The sequence below is a fragment of the Convolutriloba macropyga genome, chromosome 3 (genome assembly GCF_964194025.1).
Source record: "Convolutriloba macropyga chromosome 3, txConMacr16.3, whole genome shotgun sequence".
Taxonomy (NCBI): Eukaryota; Metazoa; Xenacoelomorpha; order Acoela; family Convolutidae; genus Convolutriloba; species Convolutriloba macropyga.
In genome coordinates, this window is record NC_134470.1 from 31366606 (window position 1) to 31393078 (window position 26473).

A 26473-nucleotide genomic window follows, 5' to 3' on the forward strand; every position below is an offset into this window, starting at 1 on the left:
CATATGGCATTTGATGTTGAAAAAGAAGGGCTTTAAACAATTTTTAAAACGCATTATCTAAAAAATAGCAATTATTTTGTTCTAGTTTTTTGCGATTAGAACTTCAGTTTCATTGCAACGGAACAGTATATTCATCAATTGCAAAATTTGTGGCGCGGAGTGATAAAATGTTGGACGATTCATCAGTTCTTACATGAACAGAAAAGCACCCCCGTTAATTTTGGACAGATCATTCAGTCCATTTCACCCATCATTTTTAAAAAAAAATGTATCTTAAAAACTGCAAAAATGCCTTAAACTGTGAAATATGGTCACAAGAAAATTGTTTGGAAATTGTTTCAATTTTTGTTACCAAATTCGGCAGAATGGACATTAAGGCCGTTTATTGGAACATGGTGACAAAATTTGTCCCTCAGATTCAGCACTTCAAAAGTACGATATTCCATAGTTTGCGGTATTCGATTTCCACACGTTAGGTACTTTAGAATCCACAAAGAACCTAATAAGGCAACCTAATAAGGAACCTAAATTTAGGTTTAAGAGAGGCTTTAAAAACAGTAAAAGTGAGCCAAAAGTGCTGGAATCTTCAAACTAAATAGTGCCTAGTTATACAAACCAAATTATGAAAAAAATTTGTAATTTATACTTTGATTTTATAAGTTAAAATTACTTAAGAGAACAATCTCAGGCAAATAACATCATCAAATGTCTTCATAAACTAAAATATATATTCAATGTAAATTTATATCAGAAGTTACACAACACAAATTATAAAAAAGCTCTTTTGTAATATTTAGAAACAACTTTCATAGAAAATTTAAAAGTTGTCAGAACCAACTCAAAAATACCAACCTGTAAAGCTGGCAAAAAAATCTGTATAAGCTAATGAGTGCTGGTGTTCATTTGGTGAAAAATGAATGATTGTTTTACTAAATTGTGAATAATCATTATGTATGAAAAGTGATTATTAGTTTGTAAAAAATTTCACTCGAATGAAAGTGATCAGTAAAAATTTATATTACACCCTATCTGTCTGATTTCAATTCTCAACAAAATTTTATAAAGTTAAGTTTTTCGAAGAGTTATTTGGAACTGAAACATTTTTCAGTTCGCTGATCATGTCCTCTTCCTGGAAGGCGTTTGAGTTGTCAATGAAAACATCAGCTCTTTCCTTGGAACAACAGGACAAAAATCCAAACTGAAGTCTGTGAAATTGTTCAGAATTAGTTGATAATTACCTGAATGCGAAAAACTCAATCGTTTCGGTTTCCAACTTTTGGAAGAATTCAATTATAATTTTTCAATGACCAATCTCTGCATACGAAATTTGTTTTCAATTCATTCGTATTTGAGCCGCAATTACAACTAGCTTTGAAGATGGCATAGTACATCTTTTGCAAAATCAATGCAAAATAGATAATTTTAAAACAATAACCTACACAAATATTTCTAATTGTAGAATTAGGTGACAAATTTAGTCACCAAACTCCAGAGTAATAAACTCTCGTCTTCCCCAAATTACAAAATTTGGATTATGGTGACCAGCCATTTTGTGAGGATTGTAAAAGTTTGGTTCAAGTTCCATTTAGTGGGGCACTAGTCTGTAATTTTGAGTGACAGCTTTATTGCCTGTATTGCAAAACTAATTTCAACTGCACAAAACTTCAATAGTAACTAATAAACGAACTCTTTCGAGCTTCGTTGCAAAGTCTTGTCAAAAACATTTAGCCTTATAGAGCCCTTTTTCATAATATATTGTATAGCAAATTAAACAGCGGATTTAACAATGACCATTTTTTGTTAATTTGATAAAAATTTATATAACATTCTATTCGAAATCAAACTGTTTTCACTGAAAAACGGAACACAAAATTGTGCAAAAACGACACATTTTTCGCAAATATAGGGAAAATTTATATGGTTTATTATAACAAACAGCAGTTTTAGAAATGGAAAACACTTCTGATTGCTTAGTTCAACAATTTTTAAGAATGAACTGAAAATATAGTTGTGCAGGCACTAATATCGTTAACTTAAGCTCTCCGTTTCCAAAAAGATTTTTGAATCTCTGTGCTATTAGTTTAGTCAGAAGTCAACACTGTAAATGTTGAATTAAAGTTGGATCCAATTTTTTGATGCCAGGAACTGTAGATTTCTTTTGTACAATTAACAACATTCCATAAAAAAGACTGCAATTTGCTAATGCTTTCATTGCCTTTTAAAACCGAAAGCTGCTATTAATTATTATGCTGATATAAAAATTGGCAGTGAAGAAGATCTTTATCATTAGGAGTTGTTTGACCATGTTTTTTGCTGCCTTACGGGGGTTCGTTCACAATGTTGCAAATTACAAAAAGCGTTATATTTTATTACCATAATTTGTAGATTTTTGGTTGCAAAATCTTTAATTATCAAGTACTTGGATTTTCAATTAAACTAAGTGTGAAGTTTAATACGTTGCATTTGTTATTATCATTTACTGGTTCAACAAGCATTAACCTATTTTTCAAAACAATTTTAATTGGATCTCTAAAGCACTCAATTTCAGCCTCATAGTCGGCTTAACCAATCGCAAACGCTAAACTCAAACATGCAAAAGACACGAAAATAGCAGTGAGATTCTGCTTAAGGAAACCTCGATTGTATAACGTGCAACATACATGACGAATCGAACTGGGTTAGTATAAGAAAACTTAAAATCCGATCGCTAACAGAATACAAAAGCGCTCACAAAAAACAAAACTGAATGAATTGTACATCTTGTAAAATGAGAAAGCAATGTCCAACGAACACTTGCAAAAACTCTCTAGACCTTTTTGTTGAGTATATCAACCGACAATCAAGTTCTCTATTTTGTCTCGAATAAACAGACATAGCAGGTTTATGATCAACTATACTCCTCTTCTAGTTTTAGTTTAATGCACCTGTTTTATTTTTTTTTTCATTTTTCCCCAGGACAACAAAATAGTTATATTTTTTACCCTCACGCCTAATAACGACCATTAACTTCTGCAACCGCGGGTAGGCATAGATAAACAACGACAAGAGGTCAAAATGACAAACAGTCAGTAGAAAACCTCCACTGTATTTAAAATGCGACTCAGTATCTCTGAAACAGTGCAGAGTAAGGAGTCTCTCTCTTTCAGCGAGTTGTTCTTAGTTCGAAGGACTGATACTCAGTCTTTTATTACCTTTTCCAGCTGCGGCTTACAAAACGACGATCCTTCAGCTAAAAGCACCCACGCGAAATGCTGGACATTGGCTCTATCCAAAGCTTTCAACCTGGACTCAAAACTGAGTGTTATGATTCAGCATTGCATATTATGCAGTCAACGGGTACTACACTTCAAATTTTTCAACATTTACACTGTTTATTCATAGCCAATAATGACTACTTGCCAAACACTTTAAGTCTCTTAATAGCTCGAGGTCTAGAATGGGGCTTCTTTCAGCGTTGAACCAACATTCAGTTAATAAGATAATTTTTACAAATAACTTAAAATGAAATTGATACTTTAATTCTCTCAAAATTTCACTCAGCTATTATATGAGAAACCAATAAATGTGATAAGAACAATAAAAAATTATGAACTCCAGTGCTTTTAAGCAAAATGTTGACCATAACCTGACCTAAGTTCCTGAGTTCACTTTGAATATATCACGTTAAATTAATTACTTAAACTAATTAATGAGCTAAGAACTAACTAAACTTGCATAAATTTTGAATCATTCAAGTTTCAAGTTGGTGTGATCTAACAGGTTTTCTCCCTGATGACATCACGTACCCTCCTCTCCAAACGGAGCTCTCTGATTGGCTGGAAAAGGCAGATAGGCCAGTTGTGTTCATCAGTCTAGGAACAGTGATTGAATTAACTGCAGAAGAGTCTCAAACAATGTTCACTCACTTGATCTCTCAACGAAAGTTCTACTTCATATGGGCAGTTACAACTCCGATGCTTAACGCTCTGAAAATTACTCAAACTAGTGAGTTAGAACTTAAATCATTTATCGGTGTGCACACTTAAGGGCCCTAGTCAAGAAGGTCGAACGAAAACAACGTAAGAAATGTTGGGATTGTTCGGTTTGCCACGTGAGATAACCATCGGTATGTTTGATGTCTTAGATTGGGTTTGTTGGGTTTTAAATGTAAGATAAACATCGGTATATTCGGTATATTCCTTGTCATTTGCTATGTTTGGTTTTGAGTGTTAGATAAACATCGGCATGTTCAGTTTCTTAGATTTGGTAGGTTTGGTTTTAAATGTAAGATAAACATCAGTATGTTCTGTGTCTTAGATTGGGTAAGTTCGGCTTTAAATACAAGAAAACTTTCGGTATGTTTGGCTTCTTAGATTCAGTATCATAGGTTACGAGCGTTAAAAGACCGTCAGTACCTTTGGTATGTTTGTTTTTAAACGTAAGATAATCGTTGGTATGTTCGGACTTTTTTTGGGGGAAATGGATATAAGCAAACAGAAAAATGGCTGATTTCAATCAAATTAAACAGTTTTCAAATGAAATCCAACTTATAGTGCAAACTTTACCTGTATAAAAGAATTCTAAAACACAATTCTGAAATTTCTATGTAGCTTTCTTTTTGAAAAATAGTAGATTTACATTTGTTTTTAATTGCATATAAACTGAATTGCTTTAAATTTAGTTTTAGTTAGAATTGTTTTTACTTGCAGTTGCCATAATTCGCTTTAAGCGAAGATTTCTTACGTTTCCAAGCCAAGCACATCGACAATTTTTGTAAAGTTTAAACCATAAATACCGACATTTTCCTAAATTTAAAAACGAATACGCCAATTCTAAGAAAACAAATATGCCACAGATTTCTTACGTTTTAAATTACAGATACTGGAGATTTCTTACGTTTAAAACCGAACAAACCTAATCTAAAAAACCAAAACAAAAAATACAAAAGATTGCTCACATTTGAAACCAAACATACCAAATCGACGAAAGTAAACTTAACAAAGATTTCTTGCGTTTAAAAACCCATCATATAGACGATCGCTAAGACAAAACAAAACGTGAAGGCTTTTGTTTAACTAAAACCGATTATTCCGACTATCTTCTTACATTTAAAAATGACGATTTCCAGACTCTATATTCAAAATAAATTAATTAATTTGTCAGAATTTGCTACTTACTGTAAAAAATATTAAGGTTTTTCAAAAAAAGTATCTGATAAGAAATTATCTATTTAAGGAGTCGAACTCAGATTCTGACGTTTTTTCAGCCATATCCTCTTAAAACAGGTTGAAACTCTGTTAGATGTCATCTGGGTGCAAAAACAGTTTGTTAACGGCAGTCTCTTTTTCTTAATTTTCAAAATCATTACAAAAAAGAACTGAAAATGCATATAAAACTTTAGGAGGAAACCTGTTACAAGACAAGTTAGCCCATGAGCAATGATGATGAAGGAAAAATCAGTGAAGAGTTGTTTTTGAATAAACTCATTTTATGTCCTATAGCATAAAAAAAACCTCAATTCTGCTCAGCACTGGAAAAGAATCATTTGATCTTGTTAACAAGCAAATAGAACTTGATAACCTCACTTTGATTGAAGGAATATGAATGGATAACATAGATGGACTATCAATACATAAAAGCTTTTGGTAGTTCTTCTGTTTGAATTCTCGCAAAATAGTTGCCCCTTTCATATGATCAAATTCCTAATTTAAAATGCAATTTCCTCTATTTAAAAGGAGTCTATAACACTAGAAAACTTGTACATTTTTTTCTGCCATATTTTTCTATGTTTTTTCTGCCATATCTCTTTAAAACAAGTGGAAGCTCCGTTTCATGTCATTTAGATTCAAGAATAGTTTGTTATCGGCAGCCTCATTTTCTTAATTTTTCAGTATTGTTACCAGAAGGAACTGAAAATGCATATAAAACAACAAGAGGAAACCTGATGCAAGACAAGTGAACCCATGAGCAATGATGATGAAGGAAAAATGGGCGAAAAAATGTTTGTGGAGAATCTCATTAAGTTCTATAGGATAAAGATAACCTCAATTCTGCTCAGCACTGTAAAAATATAGTCGATCACGAAAACAGAAATAGAAATTTAAAACCTGATTGAAAGAATATAAATGGACTACGTAGATGGACAACCAACACATAATGTTGTCTCAACCTATTGATAATTTAAAATTTGCAAAATTCTAAAAAATCTGAAAACTTTTTCAAGAAATGATCACTGGAAAATCAATTCAAAATCTTTTTTTTTGATAATTACAGCATGACAATGAGTTTTATGTGAACAAAATTGGTTTATTCTGTCTTTAATGGTCTTAAACAATACAAAGCACTAAAAACTTCAGAGTTTTTAGTCTTTTTTTAAGGTAAATGCTACAATATTACTACTCAGAGCTGTGTTGTCCGCTTCTCTAACTCTAATCCATTTTGAGCATATTTATAGGTCCAACTTTGCCAAAATTTAATTATGGCAAAATTACGCAAAGTTTGCGAGTTTGAAAAAGTGCCTTTAACATCTATAGAAGTGGAACGGATCTTAGAAAGGATTCATTTCGCGGATTTTCATCAATTGTTTCCCTTTCGGTTTGTGTTTTTATAAAAAAAAACACGTAAATTCCTGAAATGATGTATAAATAAATCATGCAGGTAGTTTATGTAAATCATGCAGTTAGTTTATTTATACCAATAAAATTAGGTAAATGAAGTTCATAAATTTCTTGGTTGTAATAAGAAACATTGAATCAAGTTTGTGAGTGGCAACCAGACAATTGATCGAAAATTGTTCTCTATTCTAATTGAATGAAATAATTGCAGGACAATTGAATGAAATAATTGCAGGACAAGTGAATTGCAGGACAAGTGAATTGAATGAAATAATTTCATTCTAATTGAATGAAATAATTGCAGGACGTATTTTATCCATAAAATACGTAATTGTAATCTACAAATTTGATACTAACCAGCGAAAAAAGCGAGCATATACATCTTATTCGGCTGGAGTTTTGCAAAAATTGCAAAAAAGTATTTGTAAAACTTGAAAGGGACTAAACTGACCATCTCCCATCGCATAGATTCTGTCAATGAACTTTCAGTTTTTTTTGTGGGGAAAAATATCTCTTTTTTTCAAGTTTTATCAGAGTCAAAGAAGAGAGTAAAGTAACATAAAAAAGCAGCTTGAAAACAGGTAACCAATTATATTAAAAAAGACGGTTCATTCGGGCAGTTTTTGAATCCGACGCAAGATGACGTAATATTTGACAGAAACGCGTACGGGGACGCTGATGACGTCAACGAGGAAGATTAACTCGTCGTTTTTCTCTGAAGAATTAGACACTATTAGAAGTAATAATTTTTATAGTCCTTATATATTCTAAGCAATTAATCTTTCATTTCAGATCGTTTCATTATCTTTTCAACTGCTTTTACCTTTATTTTCAATCTCTGTTACATTAACATTTTTTCTTCATCTGGCTATTATCTTATCTACATCAAACGATATTTCTATCTTGATCTTTTGATTTTAGCTCCCTAGCTCTTCAGCTCAGACAGGATTATCTCACCGAGAATAAATTTTTAATACAACTGAATATTTGTAGATTTAGACAACTTTATTGTGGACTTCACATATGAAATTTGTTTTAATAGCAAAAAGTATGGACCTTAACAACCATATTTGGTTTAACTAAAAAGTTGAATGCAAGTGACAAACACATTTGAGTGTAGTCGTTTTTCAATTTTGCTAGAAATCAAATATGGTTGTTGCTCAAATAAGAAAAATGGTCACAACTATTCAAGGTTTTCAACAGTAGAATATAAAAAAATTTCTCCGCTTTTTACAGACATTTTTTTCCCGAACGATGTCTGTGGTATTATCTGTCATCATAATGAAATTAATCAAACTCGATTTTTCTCTTTTGAAGAATTTAACATTGAAAAGAAGAATTAACTATTTTCTTTGATACTTTTCATCCGTATTTGGAATTTATCTACGCAAATAATAAAACAATGATATTTCAATATGTGGAAAAAACTTTCTTGTTTCTGTTTTAAGAAATCCGGCTAGGCAGAAACAACAGACTCTGCTTTCTTCTTTCTTAGATTGAAGTTAGATTTTAGTAGTTCAAAAACTTTCTTGTTGATGTGGAATCATTGTTGTCCTATTTTGCAATTGAGAGTCAGTCTGTGGTGATACTGATATAGAATTGCTTGTAACTGGCAAGGTGATAAAAAAGTTGACTTTTTATGACATCTACTTAATTTTGCTATTAAAAGCAGCACAGCGATAGCTGGGGCTATTATAGGTCTTTCTCTTGGTTTTTTAGAATTCAAAGAATTTGAGTTGCATTGGGGCGCTGTTTTTTTTAAGATCTCTTCACACATTTTAATGAGCTTTGAAGTCAAACTGTAGTGATTTTGGTCACGCCAAAACCGGAACGAAACAAGCGTGAATTTTTTTTGCTCTAGTTTTAAAGTAGAGTCAGAAAATGGTGTCTGCACAAAAATTTGCTTTCTCGCTATTGTTTTTTTTTGTTCTCATACGGCAATTTCACTTTTACTTTTACTGTTTTTTTTAATTTTTGGATCAGTTTTTTTTTCTAAAATGTTTTCCTAATCCATTTATAGTTCATTCTCGGCCTAGTTTTTTGTTTGAACCAAATTTTCATTTCTGGCTAGAGGTTTTTTGTTCACATGCGGCATTTTGACATTGATTTCCTAGTTTTTTTGTTTTTTATCTAGTTTTTTTAATATGTTTTTCCCAATTCAGTCAGAGTCCGTTCTAGGTCTAGTTGTTTTGTTTAGTCAGTTAAAATTCTTTGAATTGTACGCCAGAACTTGTCCTATAATTTTTTTTTATTTCGTCATCCTGATTTTTGGTACAATCATATAACGTAAAAACCACTTCAAGTCTGCTTTTTGGTTCATTCGTTCATGCAATTTCAACTGAAGTGCGTTTAAGACGTCATTTTTCGCTCATAATGGAGCAAGTTTTCGCTCAGTCTGTGGTGATACTGATACAGAATTGCTTGTAACTGGAAAGGTGATAAAAAAGTTGACTTATTATGACTTCTACTTAATTTTAGGATTAAAAGCAGCACAGCGATAGCTGGGGCTATTATAGGTCTTTCTCTTGGTTTTTTAGAATTCAAAATATTTGAATTGTATTGGGGGCGCTGTTTTTTTAAGATCTCTTCACACATTTTATTGAGCTATGAAGTCAATTTGTAGTGATTTTGGTCACGCCAAAACCGGAACGAAACAAGTGTGAAATTTGTTTGCTCTAGTTTTAAAGTAGAGTCAGAAAATGGTGTCTGCACAAAAATTTGCTGTCTCGCTACTGTTTTTTTGTTCACATACGAAAATTTCACTTCAACTTTTACTGTTTTTTTTTAATTTTTGGATCAGATTTTTTTTTCTGAAATGTTTTCCTAATCCATTCATAGTTCGTTCTTGCCCTAGTTTTTTGTTTGAACCAAAGTTTCATTTCTGGCTAGAGGTTTTTTGGCACATGCGCCATTTTGATATTGATTTCCTACTTTTTTTTGTTTTTTATTTAGTTTTTTTAATATGGTTTTCCCAATTCAGTCAGAGTCCGTTCTAGGTCTAGTTGTTTTGTTTAGTCAGTGAAAATTCTTTGAATTGTACGCCAGGATCTGTCCTCAAATGTTTTTTATTTCGTCATCCTGATTTTTGGTACAATCATATAACGTAAAAACCACTTCAAGTCTGCTTTTTGGTTCATTCGTTCATTCAATTTCAACTGAAGTGCCTTTATGACGTCATTTTTCGCTCATAGTGGAGCAAGTTTTCGCCCAGTCTGTGGTGATACTGATACAGAATTGCTTGTAACTGAAAAAGTGATAAAAAAGTTGACTTATTATGACTTCTACTTAATTTTGCTATTAATAGCAGCACAGCGATAGCTGGGGCTATTATAGGTCTTTCTCTTGGTTTTTAGAAATCAAAGAATTTGAATTGTATTGGGGCGCTGTTTTTTTAAGATCTCTTCACACATTTCAATGAGCTTTGAAGTCAAATTGTAGTGATTTTGGTCACGCCAAAACCGGAACAAAACAAGCGTGAAATTTTTTCGCTCTAGTTTTAAGGTAGAGTCAAAAAATGGTGTCTGCACAAAAATTTGCTTTCTCGCTATTGTTTTCTTTGTTCACATACGGCAATTTCACTTTACCTTTTACTGTTTTTTTTTATTTTTTGGATCAGATTTTTTTTCTAAAACGTTTTCCTAATCCATTCATAGTTCATTCTCGGCCTAGTTTTTTGTTTGAACCAAATTTTCATTTCTGGCTAGAGGTTTTTTGTTCACATGCGGCATTTTGACATTGATTTCCTACTTTTTTTGTTTTTTATCTAGTTTTTTTTAAATATGGTTTTCCCAATTCAGTCATAGTCCTTTCTAGGTCTAGTTGTTTTGTTTAGTCAGTGAAAATTCTTTGAATTGTACGCCAGGACTTGTCTTATAATTTTTATTTATTTCGTCATCCTGATTTTTGGTACGATCATATGACGTAACAACCACTTCAAGTCTGCTTTTTGGTTCATTCGTTCATGCAATTTCATTTGAAGTGCGTTTTGACGTCATTTTTCGCTCATACTGCAGCGAGTTTTTGTCCATTTGCGTATAAATTTTTGGTCACACTTGACTTATCTCACTCTCAAGAATGACTTCCTCACTTTGAAATTGACTTTTATTTACTTTAAATCAAAGATATGAGGTCAAATGGGTGTGTGTCACTTTAAATACAGTTAATTGAGAGCAGCTAATAGAGGCAGCAAAATACAGATTTTTAATCAAAATATAACATATCAGCATTCAATAAAAAGAAAAATTTTTTGTTATGTCTTATTTACTGTTTTTTTGAGACTGCAGATCTACGAAGCTATAGCGGCAATTTTCTGGCAATCTGCCAACTATGTTTTTCTGGAGTATTCAACTATTGGTTATATTTATTAGCTTTATACAACAAAAACCTTTGGTGTCAGACTGTAGCCGTTTCCTTTATCTACTACTCCAGAAAACGTTTATTAAGAACCGACAAAACTAGTGTGCAATCACTTGTGCAGTCATATGTAGAAAGTTGTGCAGTCATACTCAACGATTCCAAAAAAATAGCTTTTATGTGTTCTCTCAGTTCGTGGAATATCTTTTTAACTTAACTGAAAACACAATTGCTTGAATTCTTCTAGATAATTTGCTATATAGAGGCAAAAACAAATCGTAAATTAGTAATAGTTGAAATGGTATGACTATCAACTATTCATGACGTTTTCCTACGTGCTAGTAAAAATAATGCGGTTGCTTATCCTTTTTTTCTTTCAAGCACATTCTTGGCTCTCTTTGCGTTTGTTCAATTGATGTTGTGGAAGTTATTACAACAGTCATCTATCTAAAGCATTTTCCACCACAGTCATCAAGGAGTTATGTCCCTCGTGATCGACCAATTGAAAAGTTCGCCATCATCTTGGAAGCAATCTTGTATGTAGATGAATTGATAAGCTTGCAACAATCTTGCAAGCGTTTTGATTCATATGCTTGAGAAAGTGGGCCACAGAGAGAGGATTCGTTTATTTGCAGCAGAAATTTTCTTGATTTTTGCATGAGCGTTGTTAGCATATTTGACAAATAAATATTGTTCATTACTGAGCTCCATAAGGAGCGCACCTGGCCTAGCTGGCAAGAGAAAGCAAAGAGTTCAACAGCTAAGACTAATGCTCGAATGTCAGTTCATTTGGTTTTCAGTTAGTGTTAGTTAACAAAAATAATTTAAAAACTTATCCAGAAATTAAAAACGTACGTGATTTTGTATCAGGACTGAAATTCTATCCATGGATTTAAGTTTTTTTAGTTGTTTAAAAAATAATGGATCGCTCCAATGGTAAATTCTAAAACAATACAATCTTGATTTAATTTTGCCTAAGTTTTGAATCAGCTTGCATGATTCTTGCAATTTTTACACTCATTCACCACTAGGGTTTTAACATAACTCCGACCGTGCGTGCCATCAGATTGTCACAAAACTATTGAAATTTTCAGACCTGTCTACCTCTGCATTTAATGTATTTTCAGCCTTCATCTCAGACCAGCTCATAGTTGGGCACTATCTCCCACAGGGAAACGTCCTACAACATCCTAATATCAATCTATTCGTCATTCATTGCGGTGCAAACTCCATCCAAGACCCAGTACATGCTGCCAAACCTGTTTTAACTTACCCTGGATTTTGAGATCAGCTTTCGTTATCAAACCAATTATTTTCGAAAAAATTGGGCAAATTACTGAAAACTTTGACATATGAAGCCATGGAGACTGTTTTGGACGAATTGTTGAGTGAAACCAATTACTCCCAAATGGTGGGACGTCTTGAAGCCATAAAGCGTGAACAAAATAACTACGGTGGTTTCGTCACAGGTGTTCAATTTATTGAAGACGTCATGGAAGGGAGATTAGTTGTGAACAGATAGGTGGATTCTAGTGATGTTATGGGATACCCTCTCGGCCAGGCTGTTTTGATATCCTCACTGGTAGCAATGGCGTTGATTTTGTTAATTTTGGGAATTCTCTACTGTTTATTCGGTTTAACAAGCAGCATTATCTACTTTAAGAAAAAGAAACTCTTAAGCAAAACAGATTAAAACTTTTCTCGAATTTCATTGCTGAGAACACACTAAAAAGAGTTCAGGTAAATTTACTTTAACGCAGTTAAGGTAAACCTCTGTTAAGGTAAAATTAAGGTAAAATTTACCTTAACTTTACCTTAACTTGAGTTAAGTTAAAAAATTACCTGAACTGTGTAAAGGTAAAATTACCTTAACTTACCTTAACTTTTTAAATAACTGTCTGCAGTACATGATTGTTAATTTTTAGTAAAATTATCAAACGAAATGTTAAAGTTTATTACAAGAGCTTTACAATGATCCTTATATGAAGCAATTTGAGCTAACATTTGTTGACCTACACTACATCAAACACCGAAGAAACTTTCAGTGAGTGCTCAAAAAAATTCAAAAGGCAGTAACGCACCAATTTTGCAAAAATTAACTTTTTTTTTATTTTTCACAGGCCTCAGTTTATGTATTGGCTGCTCACAAATCGATTCCGAGTGGTACCGAAAAAAACTGGTTTCAGAAAAACGGTTTACAGAAAGTTTAAAAGTGGTTTTAAAGTGTATTAACTTGAATCCAATCAATTTTCCTTATACATTAAATCAAAAACTATTATTCCTGCATTAAATAAATCTCTGTAAAACTGGATTACACTAATATAGAAGCGGTATCGACATATGATTCTCAAGTAGCTTCCATTATTTATAGTCTGTCAGATTCAGATTGATATTTATTTTAGTTCGAACTGATTCCATTTTCCAAAATAAGCACTACTTCAAAACTCTATCCATCGAACTGAAAATTGTTTTTTATTATCCGGTAAATGTTTCCGAATTGGGGTTCTCTGCCATATTAAGGGGACAAAAACACATTTATGGAACAGTTTCCAGCCGTTTGTTGAGCTTCGCAAAATTACGAATAAGTTTATTATAAAATTTTTCCTCTCTTCAGAACTACTGATGTTTCTAGCTTGACCAGGTATTGTTGGAAGCTGTAATGTTTTTAGAGGTTAACACCAAAATTTAACTATTTACTTTGATAATTTTCATCCGTTTTTGGAATTTATCTACGCAAATAGTAAAACAAAGATATTACATGTGGAAAAAACTTTTTTGATTCTGTTTTAAGAAATCCGGCTAGGGAGAATTAACAGACTCTGTTATTTTCTTTCTTAGATTGAAGTCAGATTTTAGTAGTTAAAAAATTTTCTTTTAGATGTGGAATCACTGTTGTCCTATTTTCCTATTGAGAGTCAGTCTGTGGTGGTACTAATACAGAATTGCTTGTAACTGGAAAGGTGATAAAAAAGTTGACTTATTATGTCTTCTACTTAGTTTTGCTATTAATAGCAACACAGCGATAGCTGGGGCTATTATAGGCCTTTCTCTTGGTTTTTTAGATTTCAAAGAATTTGAATTGTATTGGGGCGCTGTTTTTTAAAGGTCTCTTCACACATTTTAATGAGCTTTGAAGTCAAACTGTAGTGATTTTGGTCACGCCAAAACGGGAACGAAAAAAGCGTGAAATTTTTTTGCTCTAGTTTTAAAGTAGAGTCAGAAAATGGTGTCTACACAAGAATTTGCTTTCTCGCTATTGTTTTTTTTGTTCACATACGGCAATTTCATTTTAACTTTTACTGGTTTTTTTTATTTTTTGCATCAGTTTTTTTTTCTAAAATGTTTTCCTATCCATTCATAGTTCATTCTCGGCCTAGTTTTTTGTTTGAACCAAAAATTTTCATTTCTGGCAAGAGGTTTTTTGTTCACATGCGACGTTTTGACATTGATTTCCTAATTTTTTTGGTTTTTATCTAGTTTTTTTAAATATGGTTTTCCCAATTCAGTCATAGTCCGTTCTAGGTATAATTGTTTTGTTTAGTCAGTGAAAATTCTTTGAATTGTACGCCAGGACTTGTCCTATAATGTTTTTTTTATTTCGTCATCCTAATTTTTGGTACAATCATATGACGTAACAACCACTTCATGTCTAGTTTTTGGTTCATTCGTTCAGGCAATTTCAACTGAAGTGCGTTTATGACGTCATTTTTCGCGCATAGTGGAGCAATTTTTCGCTCAGTCTGTGATGATACTGGTGCAGAATTGCTTGTAACTGGAAAGGTGATAAAAAAGTTGACTTATTTTGACTTCTACATAATTTTGCTATTAATAGCAGCACAGCGATAGCTGGGGCTATTATAGGTCTATCTCTTGGTTTATAGAATTCAAAGAATTTGAATTGTATTGGGGCGCTGTATTTTTAAGATCTCTTCACACATTTTAATGAGCTTTGAAGTCAAATTGTAGTGATTTTGGTCACGCCAAAACCGGAACGAAACAAGCTTGAATTTTTTTCGCTCTAGTTTTAAAGTAGAGTCAGAAAATGGTGTCTGCACAAAAATTTGCTTTCTCGCTATTGTTTTTTTTTTGCTCACATACGGCAATTTCACTTTAATTTTTACTGTTTTTTTTGGATCAGATTTTTTTTCTAAAATGTTTTCCTAATCCATTCATAGTTCATTCTCGGCCTAGTTTTTTGTTTGAACAAAATTTTCATTTCTGGCTAGAGGTTTATTGTTCACATGCGGCATTTTGACATTGATTTCCTACTTTTTTGTTTTTTTTTATCTAGTTTTTTCAAATATGGTTTTCCCAATTCAGTCAAAGTCCGTTCTAGGTCTAGTTGTTTTGTTTAGTCAGTGAAAATTTTTTGAATTGTACGCCAGGACTTATCCTATAATGTTTTTTTTATTTCGTCATCCTGATTTTTGGTACGATCATATGACGTAACAACCACTTCAAGTCCGCTTTTTGGTTCAGTCATTCATGCAATTTCAACTGAAGTGCGTTTATGACGTCATTTTTCGCTCATATTGGAGCGAGTTTTTTGTCCATTTGCGTGTAAGTTTTTGGTCACATTTGACTTATCTCACTCTCAAGAATGACTTCCTCACTTTGAAATTGACTTTTATTTACTTTAAATCAAAGAGATGAGGTCAAATGGGTGTGTGTCACTTTAAATGAAAGTAAATTGAGAGCAGCTAATAGAGGCAGCAAAATACAGATTTTTAATCAAAATTTAACATATCAGCCTTCAATAAAAAGAAAAATTTTTTGGTCTGTCTTATTTACTTTTTTTTGAGACTGCAGATCTACGAAGCTATTGCGGCAATTTATTGGCAATCTGCCAGCTATGTTTTTCTGAAGTATTCAACTATTGGCTATATTTATTAGCTTTATACAACAAAAACCTTTGGTGTCAGACTTTAGCCGTTTCCATTATCTACTGCTCCAGAAAACGTTTATTAGGAACCGACAAAACTAGTGTGCAATCACTTGTGCAGTCATATGTAGGAAGTTGTGCAGTCATACTTGTCATACGGCAATGGCTACCCTTCACATATCCATGTCCGTATTTAGTTCAATTTCCTTATTTAGTTCCATTTGAAGGGCAAGTGCTACTCTTATTTCAGTTAACTTTACTTCCTCCCATTTTTAGTAATGATATGTCTGTTTATACTGTCTATAGAGGAAATTCATTTGTTCATACTATCAACAAATCTAAAAGTTACTTCTTTGTTCGTGATTGAGTTGAACAAACCTTATTTCTTAAATTGTAAACATTTTAATTTCATTTTGTCATTTGCAACGCTGCAACTCAGTTCAATTTAAATCTAGCCATTCGCTTTTCAATTTAAGCTCAGCAAATTAGAAAGTGCCAACCGCACCGCGATTGACTAATCTAGAAAGTAAGAATTCAGATAGTAGGAATTGGCTTGCCACTCGCTGCGCAATTGCCTACTGCAATTCAAAATAAAGCATTTGCGGCTCAACTGGATCCATTCATCGCAATTGAGTACAACATGGCGCAGTCAGCAGCGGAATCTAAGAAGACACCTCTTCACATAGAGGCATTCTGGGAAAAACCGACAGCAACACCTCCTCTGACATGGGACAAATGGCACCAACAGTGGAGACTGCAGATTGCAAGACTGCAGATTGCAAGAAAATGTCGAAAACCAAAAAAGTCACAGGGACAAACTTGACAATCTACTAAACGATCCACCAGCAGCAGTAACCTACCCGCCTGAACCAACCTATGAGGAACCAGTGGAAAACCATACACAAGCGACGGAAAGGGATCGAAAAGTTCGTAATCAACAACTGAAGGTAAACTGGCAAAATCGTTGTAAAAAGACTGAGGAAATTGGGATCTTGTGTGGGGATAAACCATGGGGAATATGTGAGCAAAAAGTGATATCCCTATTGTACTTGAGTATTGGAGCGGAGGGACGACAAATTTTCAAAAGTAAACACCCCCATTTTCAAATAGAAAAACAACCGTTCAAAGAACTATGGCAGGCAATGGAGGATTCCTTCACGAAAGTTTGAAACATAACTTACGATCGTTTTGTCTTCTATTCATGTAAGCAGCAAAAAGGTGAATCTGTGGAAAGCTTCTATGGCCGTCTTATAGAACAAGCTGAAAATTGTAGTCTTGGTAGTGAAGAAACTACCTTGATTCGTGATGCATTCATACTAAATATGATTGATCACGAGACCCAGAAAGAACTGTTAAAAGAAACAGTCGGACCATCCCAAGCACTAGAGATAGCTATTCAAATGGAGAGGGGACCGCAGAATCAACGAAGATCAACCAGAATTTGTTGTCGGGTACAAACTCTGTAAATGCAATTAACAATAACTACTTACGTAATCGCAACGCGAATGCTCCACAAACTAAGCGAGATATCACACGATACGCAACTGTGCCCCAGAACTCTCAATATACAAATTTCTGTACCAACTGCGGCCTTCGTTGGAGTAATAAACATAAGCAGATTTGACCCGCGAATGGAAAGGAATGCAATAATTGTGGAATAATTGGCCATTTTGCAAGAAAATGTCGAAAACCAAAAAAGTCACAGGGACAAACACAGAAAGCCCAACAAACGAATGTCAATCAAATTGACCAGTCTCCTGAAAAGAGTGAGGATGAAGAATCCGTCAATTATATAACCAGCTACCAGCAATTGTACGAACAGGTGTATGACTCTAACTACGACAGTGATTCCGATAATTACGTGGCGGCAATTTCGTCTGACTCAGCACATCAGCTCGCACCGATACATGTTGAGGTAAAATTTGGGGACCTTAAGGCACATGCAATGATCGATTCTGGAAGTGCAGTTAGAGTCAAAACAAAAACGTTTGCAAACCAAATCATTCGAACAACAAAATCTGCGAAATGTATAGATATGAAAGAAAGAAGGAATCTCAAAACATTTTCAAACGAACCAAAAAAGTTCTTGGGCATCTGGAGACCACAGTTGCATACAATAACTGGAAACATAGAGCAGCAATGTTGACTGTGGTAGAAGACGGACACAAAAACATAATTGGGAGAGACTTGTTCACAACTCTTGGACTTGCAGTGGTACAACAACAACCAGAATATGGTAAATGTGTTATTAACATTAATAGTTCTACATGTAAAATTAAAGAGACAATCGCAACGCAATTTCCTCATTTAGTATCAAGAATTGGTTTGTCAAAGACAAATGTAGCGAAATCAAAGTTTCATCAAAAGTTTACAGCAAAGCATCAAAAAGGTCGACGTGTTCCTATAAATCTACAACCTAAAGTGTCGGCGGAAATAGAAAGATTACAGAATAAAGGCCACCTTGAAAAACTATCTAGTTGCTCTGACGAACATTTCATACCTTCGATCGTAATCACAGTAAAAAAAGACCAATCTATAAAATTATCATTAGATTCCAAAGTACTAAATAAAGCAATACATAAAAATAAATATCAAATGCCGAATATTGACTTGCTCATTGACATAATATCACAGCACCTTACCAACACACAAAACGGTCAACAAGCGTACTTCACCATATTAGACTTAAAGTATGCCTATAGCCAATTAAAATTACACCACAACACTGCAAAACACTGTAATTTTAACATCATCTGCGGAGAATCTACTGGTACATATAGATTCAAAACTGGTTTCGATGGTCTTACAGATATGCCGGCCGAATTACAAAAAGCTATGGACTACACTCTTATAGGTCTACAAAACACGTATTGTTTCTTGGACGCTATCATAATCGTCAGTACCGGCACTGAAGCAGACCATTTGGCATATGTTTTCAAATGATTAAAAAAGTTAGATGATGATAATCTAAGAATTAACCTTCAGAAATGCCATTTCGCAAAAACTGAAATTGAATGGTTAGGCTATAAGTTTACACAAACTAGATTTTCATTCCTAGAAAGTAAAACTGCAGCAATATTAACAATACCACCACCAACGACACTAAAACGCCTTAGATCATTTTTAGGGTCAGTACACTATATTGGTAAATTCATACCACATCTTGCACAATTATGCCACCCACTTCAACTACTTCTCAAAAAATCAGTAAAGTTTATTTGGACAGATCAACACACAAAACTTTTCAATCTGATTAAAGAAAAAATTGCCAATAGCACAGAAAATAGTCATTATAACCCAAAACTTGACGTCAGAGTCAAATGTGATGCCTCTCGCTCCGGACTGGGGGCCGCATTGGAGCAAAATACACCAGACAGTTGGAAACCAATAGCATTCGCGTCACGATTTCTCAACTCAACAGAGGAACGCTATAGTGTTAATGAATTGGAGTTATTGGGAATAGTTTGGTCAATTGACTACTTTAAATACTATTTGTACGGAAAAAATTTTACCGTAGTAACAGATCATAGAGCTCTCCTGTCCACACTTAAAGAGCACAGATCAAACAACTCGTATAACAGGCGATTATCACGATGGATATATAGACTACTTCCGTACAACTTCACAATAGAACAAATGCCAGGTGCAAAAATGGGTCTCGTTGACTATATCTCAAGAAATCCATATGCGAGAGCTAAAAAGATATCTACATATGACGAGCACTTTGTTGTGGCACAATCTCAAAAATCCGTAGTTCTATGAAATACCTGATTATCAATAAACAAAATGCAACTAAAAAATTCAATAGCATACTAAAGTCAAATTGGCCCTCACACAAGTTAAAACGGCCATTCGCGCCGCAACTGCCTACATTACAAACATTTAATTCACATATACGAAATAAAACATTTGCATCGCAATCACTCCCTTCACTACCGAAAACACCATTCGCGACGCAATTGACACTTACTACTTCCAAATCTAATCCGTATTTTACACATCCAATTGCATCGCAAATGCCACTTAAAGTTACAACATTCCAATTTGCACCAATTAACTGCAAAGTTAATAATTCACATTCCATTAACAAATTCGCTGCAAAAGAAGTGCAAATGACAGACAGTAAAGAATGTGAAAACTCTGAACAATTATCCCTAATAAACCCAATAATGGTATTAAGTCAAATAATCCACCTAATAATGCTAAACTTAGCGCCAAAACAAAAATTCCAAAGTATAAATACCACTCGCACAAGAATCACTCGCTTTTTGCCCAAATTCAACCTACAAATAACTTCACAATAAATAAAAAAAAAAAATTTTCCATCTTGGATAATTCAGTCAACTCTATTAGTACAATGTCCAAAGCCAAAACAACCCGATCCAAATCTACACCAACCAAATCAAGGGTGACATTTTCGGATACCACCCCATCTACGCCATTTACCAACACTACCTCAAACACAGAAACACCCACTGGTAGCATGATTGAGGAGACAGACGATATACTGTTCACTGAGACTCTCAACAAGGTCTTCAGCAAGAAGTTCCTGGCCATCCTAACAGGCAAAGATGCAATCCTCAAGGAGGTCCGGGATTGTGTCATTAGAAATGATCCCGACAGATTGCAAGAGATAAGTCCCTATCTCTTTTCATATTGGCGGGACTTGAGTTTCAGACATGGCTGTGTGTTTTTGGATGAGCGGATAGCCATTCCAAAGGCAATTAAAGACGCGGTATTGGAGGACATCCATGCAACACATCCCGGAAGTTTTGCCATGCTATCCCTTGCACAGAACATTTGGTGGCCCTACATACATAGAGATATACTGGCAAAAGCCAGTGAGTGCAAAACCTGCACGTAAATTGGCAAGAACCTTAAATCAATGATTTCGTACCGCAAATGGGCACCTCTTCCAAAATGTAGTGAACCAAACGACGAAATACAAATAGACTTTGGCGGTCCAATTTTAAACGAAAACGGCATAGAACAATTTTTCATTACAAGTATAGATAGATATTCAAAATATCCCACAGCAGAAATAGTAAATAACGCCTCAGGCCCAAATATACTAAAATTTTTAAATAAATATATATATCAACACGGAGTACCTAGAACTATTAGATTAGATCAAGCTAGATGTTTTACAGGAAAAAAGTTTGAAACATTCTGTACAGAAAATAATATTACACCTATCTATGCACCAGCAAATGATCACAGAGCAATTGGGTAAGTAGAACGTTTTATTCAAATATTTAAACGTCAATTATCTTGCATGAAATCTCAATTAAACAAAAAATTTGACTTAATAAATTCACTTAAAGCAATAATACAACGATTAAGAATATCTAAACAAAAAACAATAAACACTACACCATTTGAGGCACACTTTGGTAGGAAATGTAACACACCTATATCAAATATCACTACTAAATCTAATAGTAAAAATCTTATTTATAATGCAATAACTAAATATTAGTTAGACGAAGATACAGTTCCGGGTCGGTCATACCTGTCAGAAGAACAATGGACAGATACGGCCCTTTGTTCGGACACAGAAATCGAACGCTTCATTTGTGCCGCGAGTGCTAGAGCAAGAGCTGAACAAGACAAACGAAATGACGGGGAACAACGACTGATTAAATCAGAGGGAATTTCCAGATCAATTCCCTGCTCCGAACGTAGCATCCAAGTAAAGCTGGCTCTAAAACTCCACGAGAATCAAAGACAAAAGAAAAACCTGGATGGGTTATACGAGGTATTGGCACCCGGGAGCACAGTTTGCAAAGTGAGCCCTACAACCAGTGTAATTAAGGAACCTAACAGACAGGAGGTACGAGTCAGAAATTCTGACATTGCAAAATTCGGTACGCGTGCGGAACGGGATACTGACTTATCACAATATATCAAAAGACGGCCGAAAAGATAAACGAGAAGACCATTGAACAGAAAATATACAAACATAAGCGGGATCTGATAAGAAAAAATACAGGGGATAAGAAAATAAAGCGAAACAGAAAGCAGTCTGACGATGTTAGTGTAGTCTCGTGTATTTCCTCTGCAAGTAATGTAGCCAGATCCCTGAAAATGAGAATCCCGAAAAGGAACCCAAAACATGACAAAGCTTTTATTAATCGGCCCGATCTAACGCAAATTCTACATTTCAGTCAAATTTCACCATACGCACCACAATCGACCAACTCTGATGCACCCGGCCCATCTGCGACGCAAATGGTTTCATCAAAACCACCAACGCCTATTCTGAGAAAGTCGAGTAAAAGACAACTCACAATTAGCGATACCTCTGACTCGGACACCTCTTCCGTAAGAAAAAGTAAGCGAACGCTGAAAAAGAAGTCATCTCATACTATTGTAGAAAAAGTCAGGAACACTGAAGGTTATTCTGAAAATAAGCGACAAGACATTGGAGAAACTTCTACAAGAAAATCATCGGATTGGACAGGACCCCAAAAATTTGCCTAGGGAGATGACCGTTATCCAAGCAGAAAATGAAGAAAATTCTGATACACAATAAATATCATCAAACTTTATAAACTCATATATTTTACTTATTATTTAATATTTTAGTATTTAGTAACCGGTGAATAATTAATAATTTTCTGATTTTAATTAGTAATATTATTTTTCTCTCAAAGAGGGGGAAATGTCATACGGCAATGGATACCCTTCACATATCCATGTCCGTATTTAGTTCAATTTCATTTTTTAGTTCCATTTGAAGGGCAAGTGCTACTCTTATTTCAGTTAACTTTACTTCCTCCCATTTTTAATAATGATATGTCTGTTCATACTGTCTATGCAGGAAATTCATTTGTTCATACTATCAACAAATCTAAAAGTTACTTCTTTGTTCGTGATCGAGTTGAGCAAACCTTATTTCTTATATTGTAAACATTTTAATTTCATTCTCTCATTTGCAACGCTGCAACTCAGTTCAATTTAAATCTAGCCATTCGCTTTTCAATTTAGGCTCAGCAAAGTAGAAAGTGCCAATCGCACCGCGATTGACTAATCTAGAAAGTAAGAATTCAGATAGTAGGAATTGGCTTGCCACTCGCGGCGCAATTGCCTACTCCAATTCAAAATAAAGCATTCGCGGCTCAATTGGATCCACTCATCGCAATTGAGTACAACAATACTCAACGATTCCAAAAAATATAGCTTTTATGTGTTCTCTCAGTTCATGGAATATCTTTTTAACTTAACTGTAAACACAATTGCTTGAATTTATCAAGATAATTTGCTATATAGATGCGAAAACCATTGTAAATTAGTAATACTTGAAATGGTTAGAGCAATCAACTATTCATGACATTTTCCAACGTGCTAGTAAAAATAATGCGGTTGGTAATCCTTTGTTTCTTTCAAGCACACTATTGGTTCCTTTGCGTTTGTTCAACTGATGTTGTGGAAGTTATTACAACAGTCATCTATCTAAAGCATTTTCCACCACAGTCATCAAGGAGTTATGTCGTGATCGACCAATTGAAAAGTTCGCCATCACCTTGGAAGCAATCTTGTATGTAGATGAATTGAAAAGCTTGCAACAATCTTGCAAGCGTTTCGATTCATATGCTTGAGAAAGTGGGCCACACTGAGAGGATGCGTTTATTTGCAGCAGAAATTTTCTTGATTTTTGCATGAGCGTTGTTAGCATCTTTGACAAATAAAGATTGTGCATTACTGAGCTCCATAAGGAGCGCACCTGACCTAGCTGGCAAAAGAAAGCAAAGAGTTCAACAGCTAAGACTAATGCTCGAATGTCAGTTCATTTGGTTTTCAGTTAGTGTTAGTTACCAAAAATAATTTAAAAACTTATCCAGAAATTAAAAACGTGCGTGATTTTGTATCAGGACTGAAATTGTATCCATGGATTTCAGTTTTTTTAGTTGTTTAAAAAATAATGGATTGCTTCAATGGTAAATTCTAAAACAATACAATCTTGATTTAATTTTGCCTAAGTTTTGAATCAGCTTGCATGATTCTTGCAATTTTTACACTCATTCACCACTAGGGTTTTAACATAACTGTGACCGTGCGTGCCATCAGATTATCACAAAACTATTGAAATTTTCAGACCTGTCTACCTCTGCATTTAATGTATTTTCAGCCTTCATCTCAGACCAGCTCATAGTTGGGCGCTATCTCCCACAGGGAAGCATCCTACAACATCCTAATATCAAGCTATTCGTCACTCATTGCGGTGCAAACTCCATCCAAGACACAGTACACGCTGCCAAACCTGTTTTAACTGACCCTGGTTTTGGAGACCAACCTTTGTTATCCAACCAACTAGTTTCGAAAAAATTGGGCAAATTACTGAAAACGTTCACATATGAAGCCATGGAGCCTGTTTTAGACGAATTGTTGAGTGAACCCAATTACTCTCAAATGGTGGGACGTATTGAAGATATAAATCGTGCACAAATTAACTACGGTGGTTTCGTCACAGGTGTTCAGGTTATTGAAGACGTCATAGAAGGGAGATTAATTGTGAATAGATCGGTGGATTCTAGTGATGTTATGGGATACCCTATCGGCCAGGCTGTTTTCATATCCTCACTGGTAGCAATGGCGTTGATTTTGTTAATTTTGGGAATTCTCTACTGTTTATTCGGAATAATAAGCAGCATTATCTACGCTAAGAAAAAGAAACTCATAAGCAAGACAGATTAAAACTTTTCTCGGATTTCATTGCTGAGAAATGCTGAAAAACATTATCATTTTTTACAGGTTTGTAATCAAACTATCTGTTAATCAAAAATGATGATCGTTTGATGACAAGCGTTTATTTTGTTATAACAAATTTTTGTTTTGTCTATTTATACAAATAAATGAAGCTCATCTTCCCTGGTCGAGGCGAAAAGTTTATCTTGTAAGATCTTGCAAGAAAAATTTTATCTTTGCAAGATTCTTGCGATTAAATAAACCACGTAAAGACTAACCCTGGCAAGCCGGGTTGGTTATCTTGTAGGAATCTGGCCGTGTATTGCAGAAAAATGGTTGTCTTCCATTTTCTGTTTCCCAAATCCGAATGTCTTTCCTAATAACAATTTTCCGAAGTTTTTTTTTGTCTGCTTCCTTTTGTCGACACCACAATATGTGTACAGTCATATATTAGAAAAGTTAAACCGTAACATAGATTTTGGCTGGAGAATGATTGTATGGCATGATTTTATAAAACATTTTTTATGATTGTAAAGCATTTTTCTGATAGTCCTTTTCTGAGGGTCCTTGATTTTGCCCTTTAAAAATAAAAATTGACCAGAAAGGAAAAATCTTTAACTATTTCCATTTGCTCGCATTTTTTTCTCACGGTGTACCTTTTTGGAAATTTATCCAAATCATATAAATCTTAGTTCGAATCATCTGAAAATTTAGAAAGCTACCAGTGTAAGGTACGTTTTTAGTATTAAAGGCATTGGATATTGTTTTCTGCTGTTATCTTTAACTTTTTTCTTTTTAATCAGAAAAATATCCTAAAACTCTTGAAACTGAAGTTTTTCTCTTGAAAAAAATAATCTTGTAAGATTCTTAAAAGAAAAAGTTAATTTTGTAAGATTCTTGAAAGAAAAAGTTTATCTTGTAAGATTCTTGTCAGAAAAAAAGTTTATCTTGTAAGATTCTTGTAAGAAAAATTTTTATGTTGTAAGATCTTGCAAGATTTTGGAAGAAATTCTTGGAAGACGATGCATCCTGCCCTTTTCTGCAATTTTCAGTTATTTAACACTACCCAGGCTTTGGGACTCTCCCTTTTATTTCTCTACGATATGGACTACGCTTTGCTAGTTCTTCCCGGACTTGGAGAATTTCGGCGCTGAAGAGCACATTTCAAGAGAAAAACGGAAAAACCTAATTCAGTTCTAAAATATTGCAGAAAATTTCAAGTTTCTTTATGTGCAATTTTTCTTCACTATGATTATGTTGAGTTCATATAGTTCGCCTAGGCTAAATCTATCCTGTATAGTCTGAAATTTACCCATACCCCAAAATTAAGTCTGTGCAGAATTATGTCATGCCTATAGAGCTTAAAACTAGTAATTCTTTTAGTAGTATGAACGCTTTTTTTACTTAAGTTAGCTGGTAGGCCCATTTAGCTGAGTGGTTACGACTTGTTGCGCAAATTAGCCCAGATCTAGGTGCAGATGAAAAGACAATTCTCGACCAGAAAATACTATGAAAAGACCATACCATCAGCGGCGATGAAAAGATTTTAACTGGACTTTAACACTTTCTGGACTTTAGCTCGACTCATATTTTTCGCAAAAGACTTTAGCTGGAGCCAAAATTTTACAAAAGACATTGGATCGACTCAAAAATTGGGCTGGACTTACGCTCGACACAATAATTGCAAAAAAAGTCTTTTCATGGGTCCATCATTGGTCTTTTCATAAGTCTGCTTTTTCGCCATTAAAATTTTACGAATTTACGTAGAATATTGCATATAACGTAGTCAGCGTGTATGCTCCTTCATCTTTAACGATTCAGAAGAACGCAAATTCCTCAAAAACATGCATTATTTTTTAAAAGATAGCTGATAATTTTGGAAGGGAAAACAAACTGAATAACGCGTAGTGTGGTACCAAACTCAAGCTGCCAAAACACTTTATCTTAAGATTCGACA

The 26473-nt window shown here is 34.1% G+C and overlaps 1 protein-coding gene across 1 annotated transcript; it reads left to right on the forward strand.

Moving 5' to 3' along the window:
- The first annotated feature begins 3124 nt into the window (after positions 1–3124).
- Positions 3125–24525, forward strand: LOC142336605 (putative UDP-glucuronosyltransferase ugt-47). The gene is made up of 3 exons (XM_075385515.1): positions 3125–3336; positions 3760–3984; positions 23960–24525. The coding sequence occupies exons 1-3, from the start codon at positions 3249–3251 to the stop codon at positions 24523–24525; spliced, it is 879 nt and encodes a 292-aa protein (XP_075241630.1). The 5' UTR covers positions 3125–3248.
- The last annotated feature ends 1948 nt before the right edge of the window (positions 24526–26473 follow it).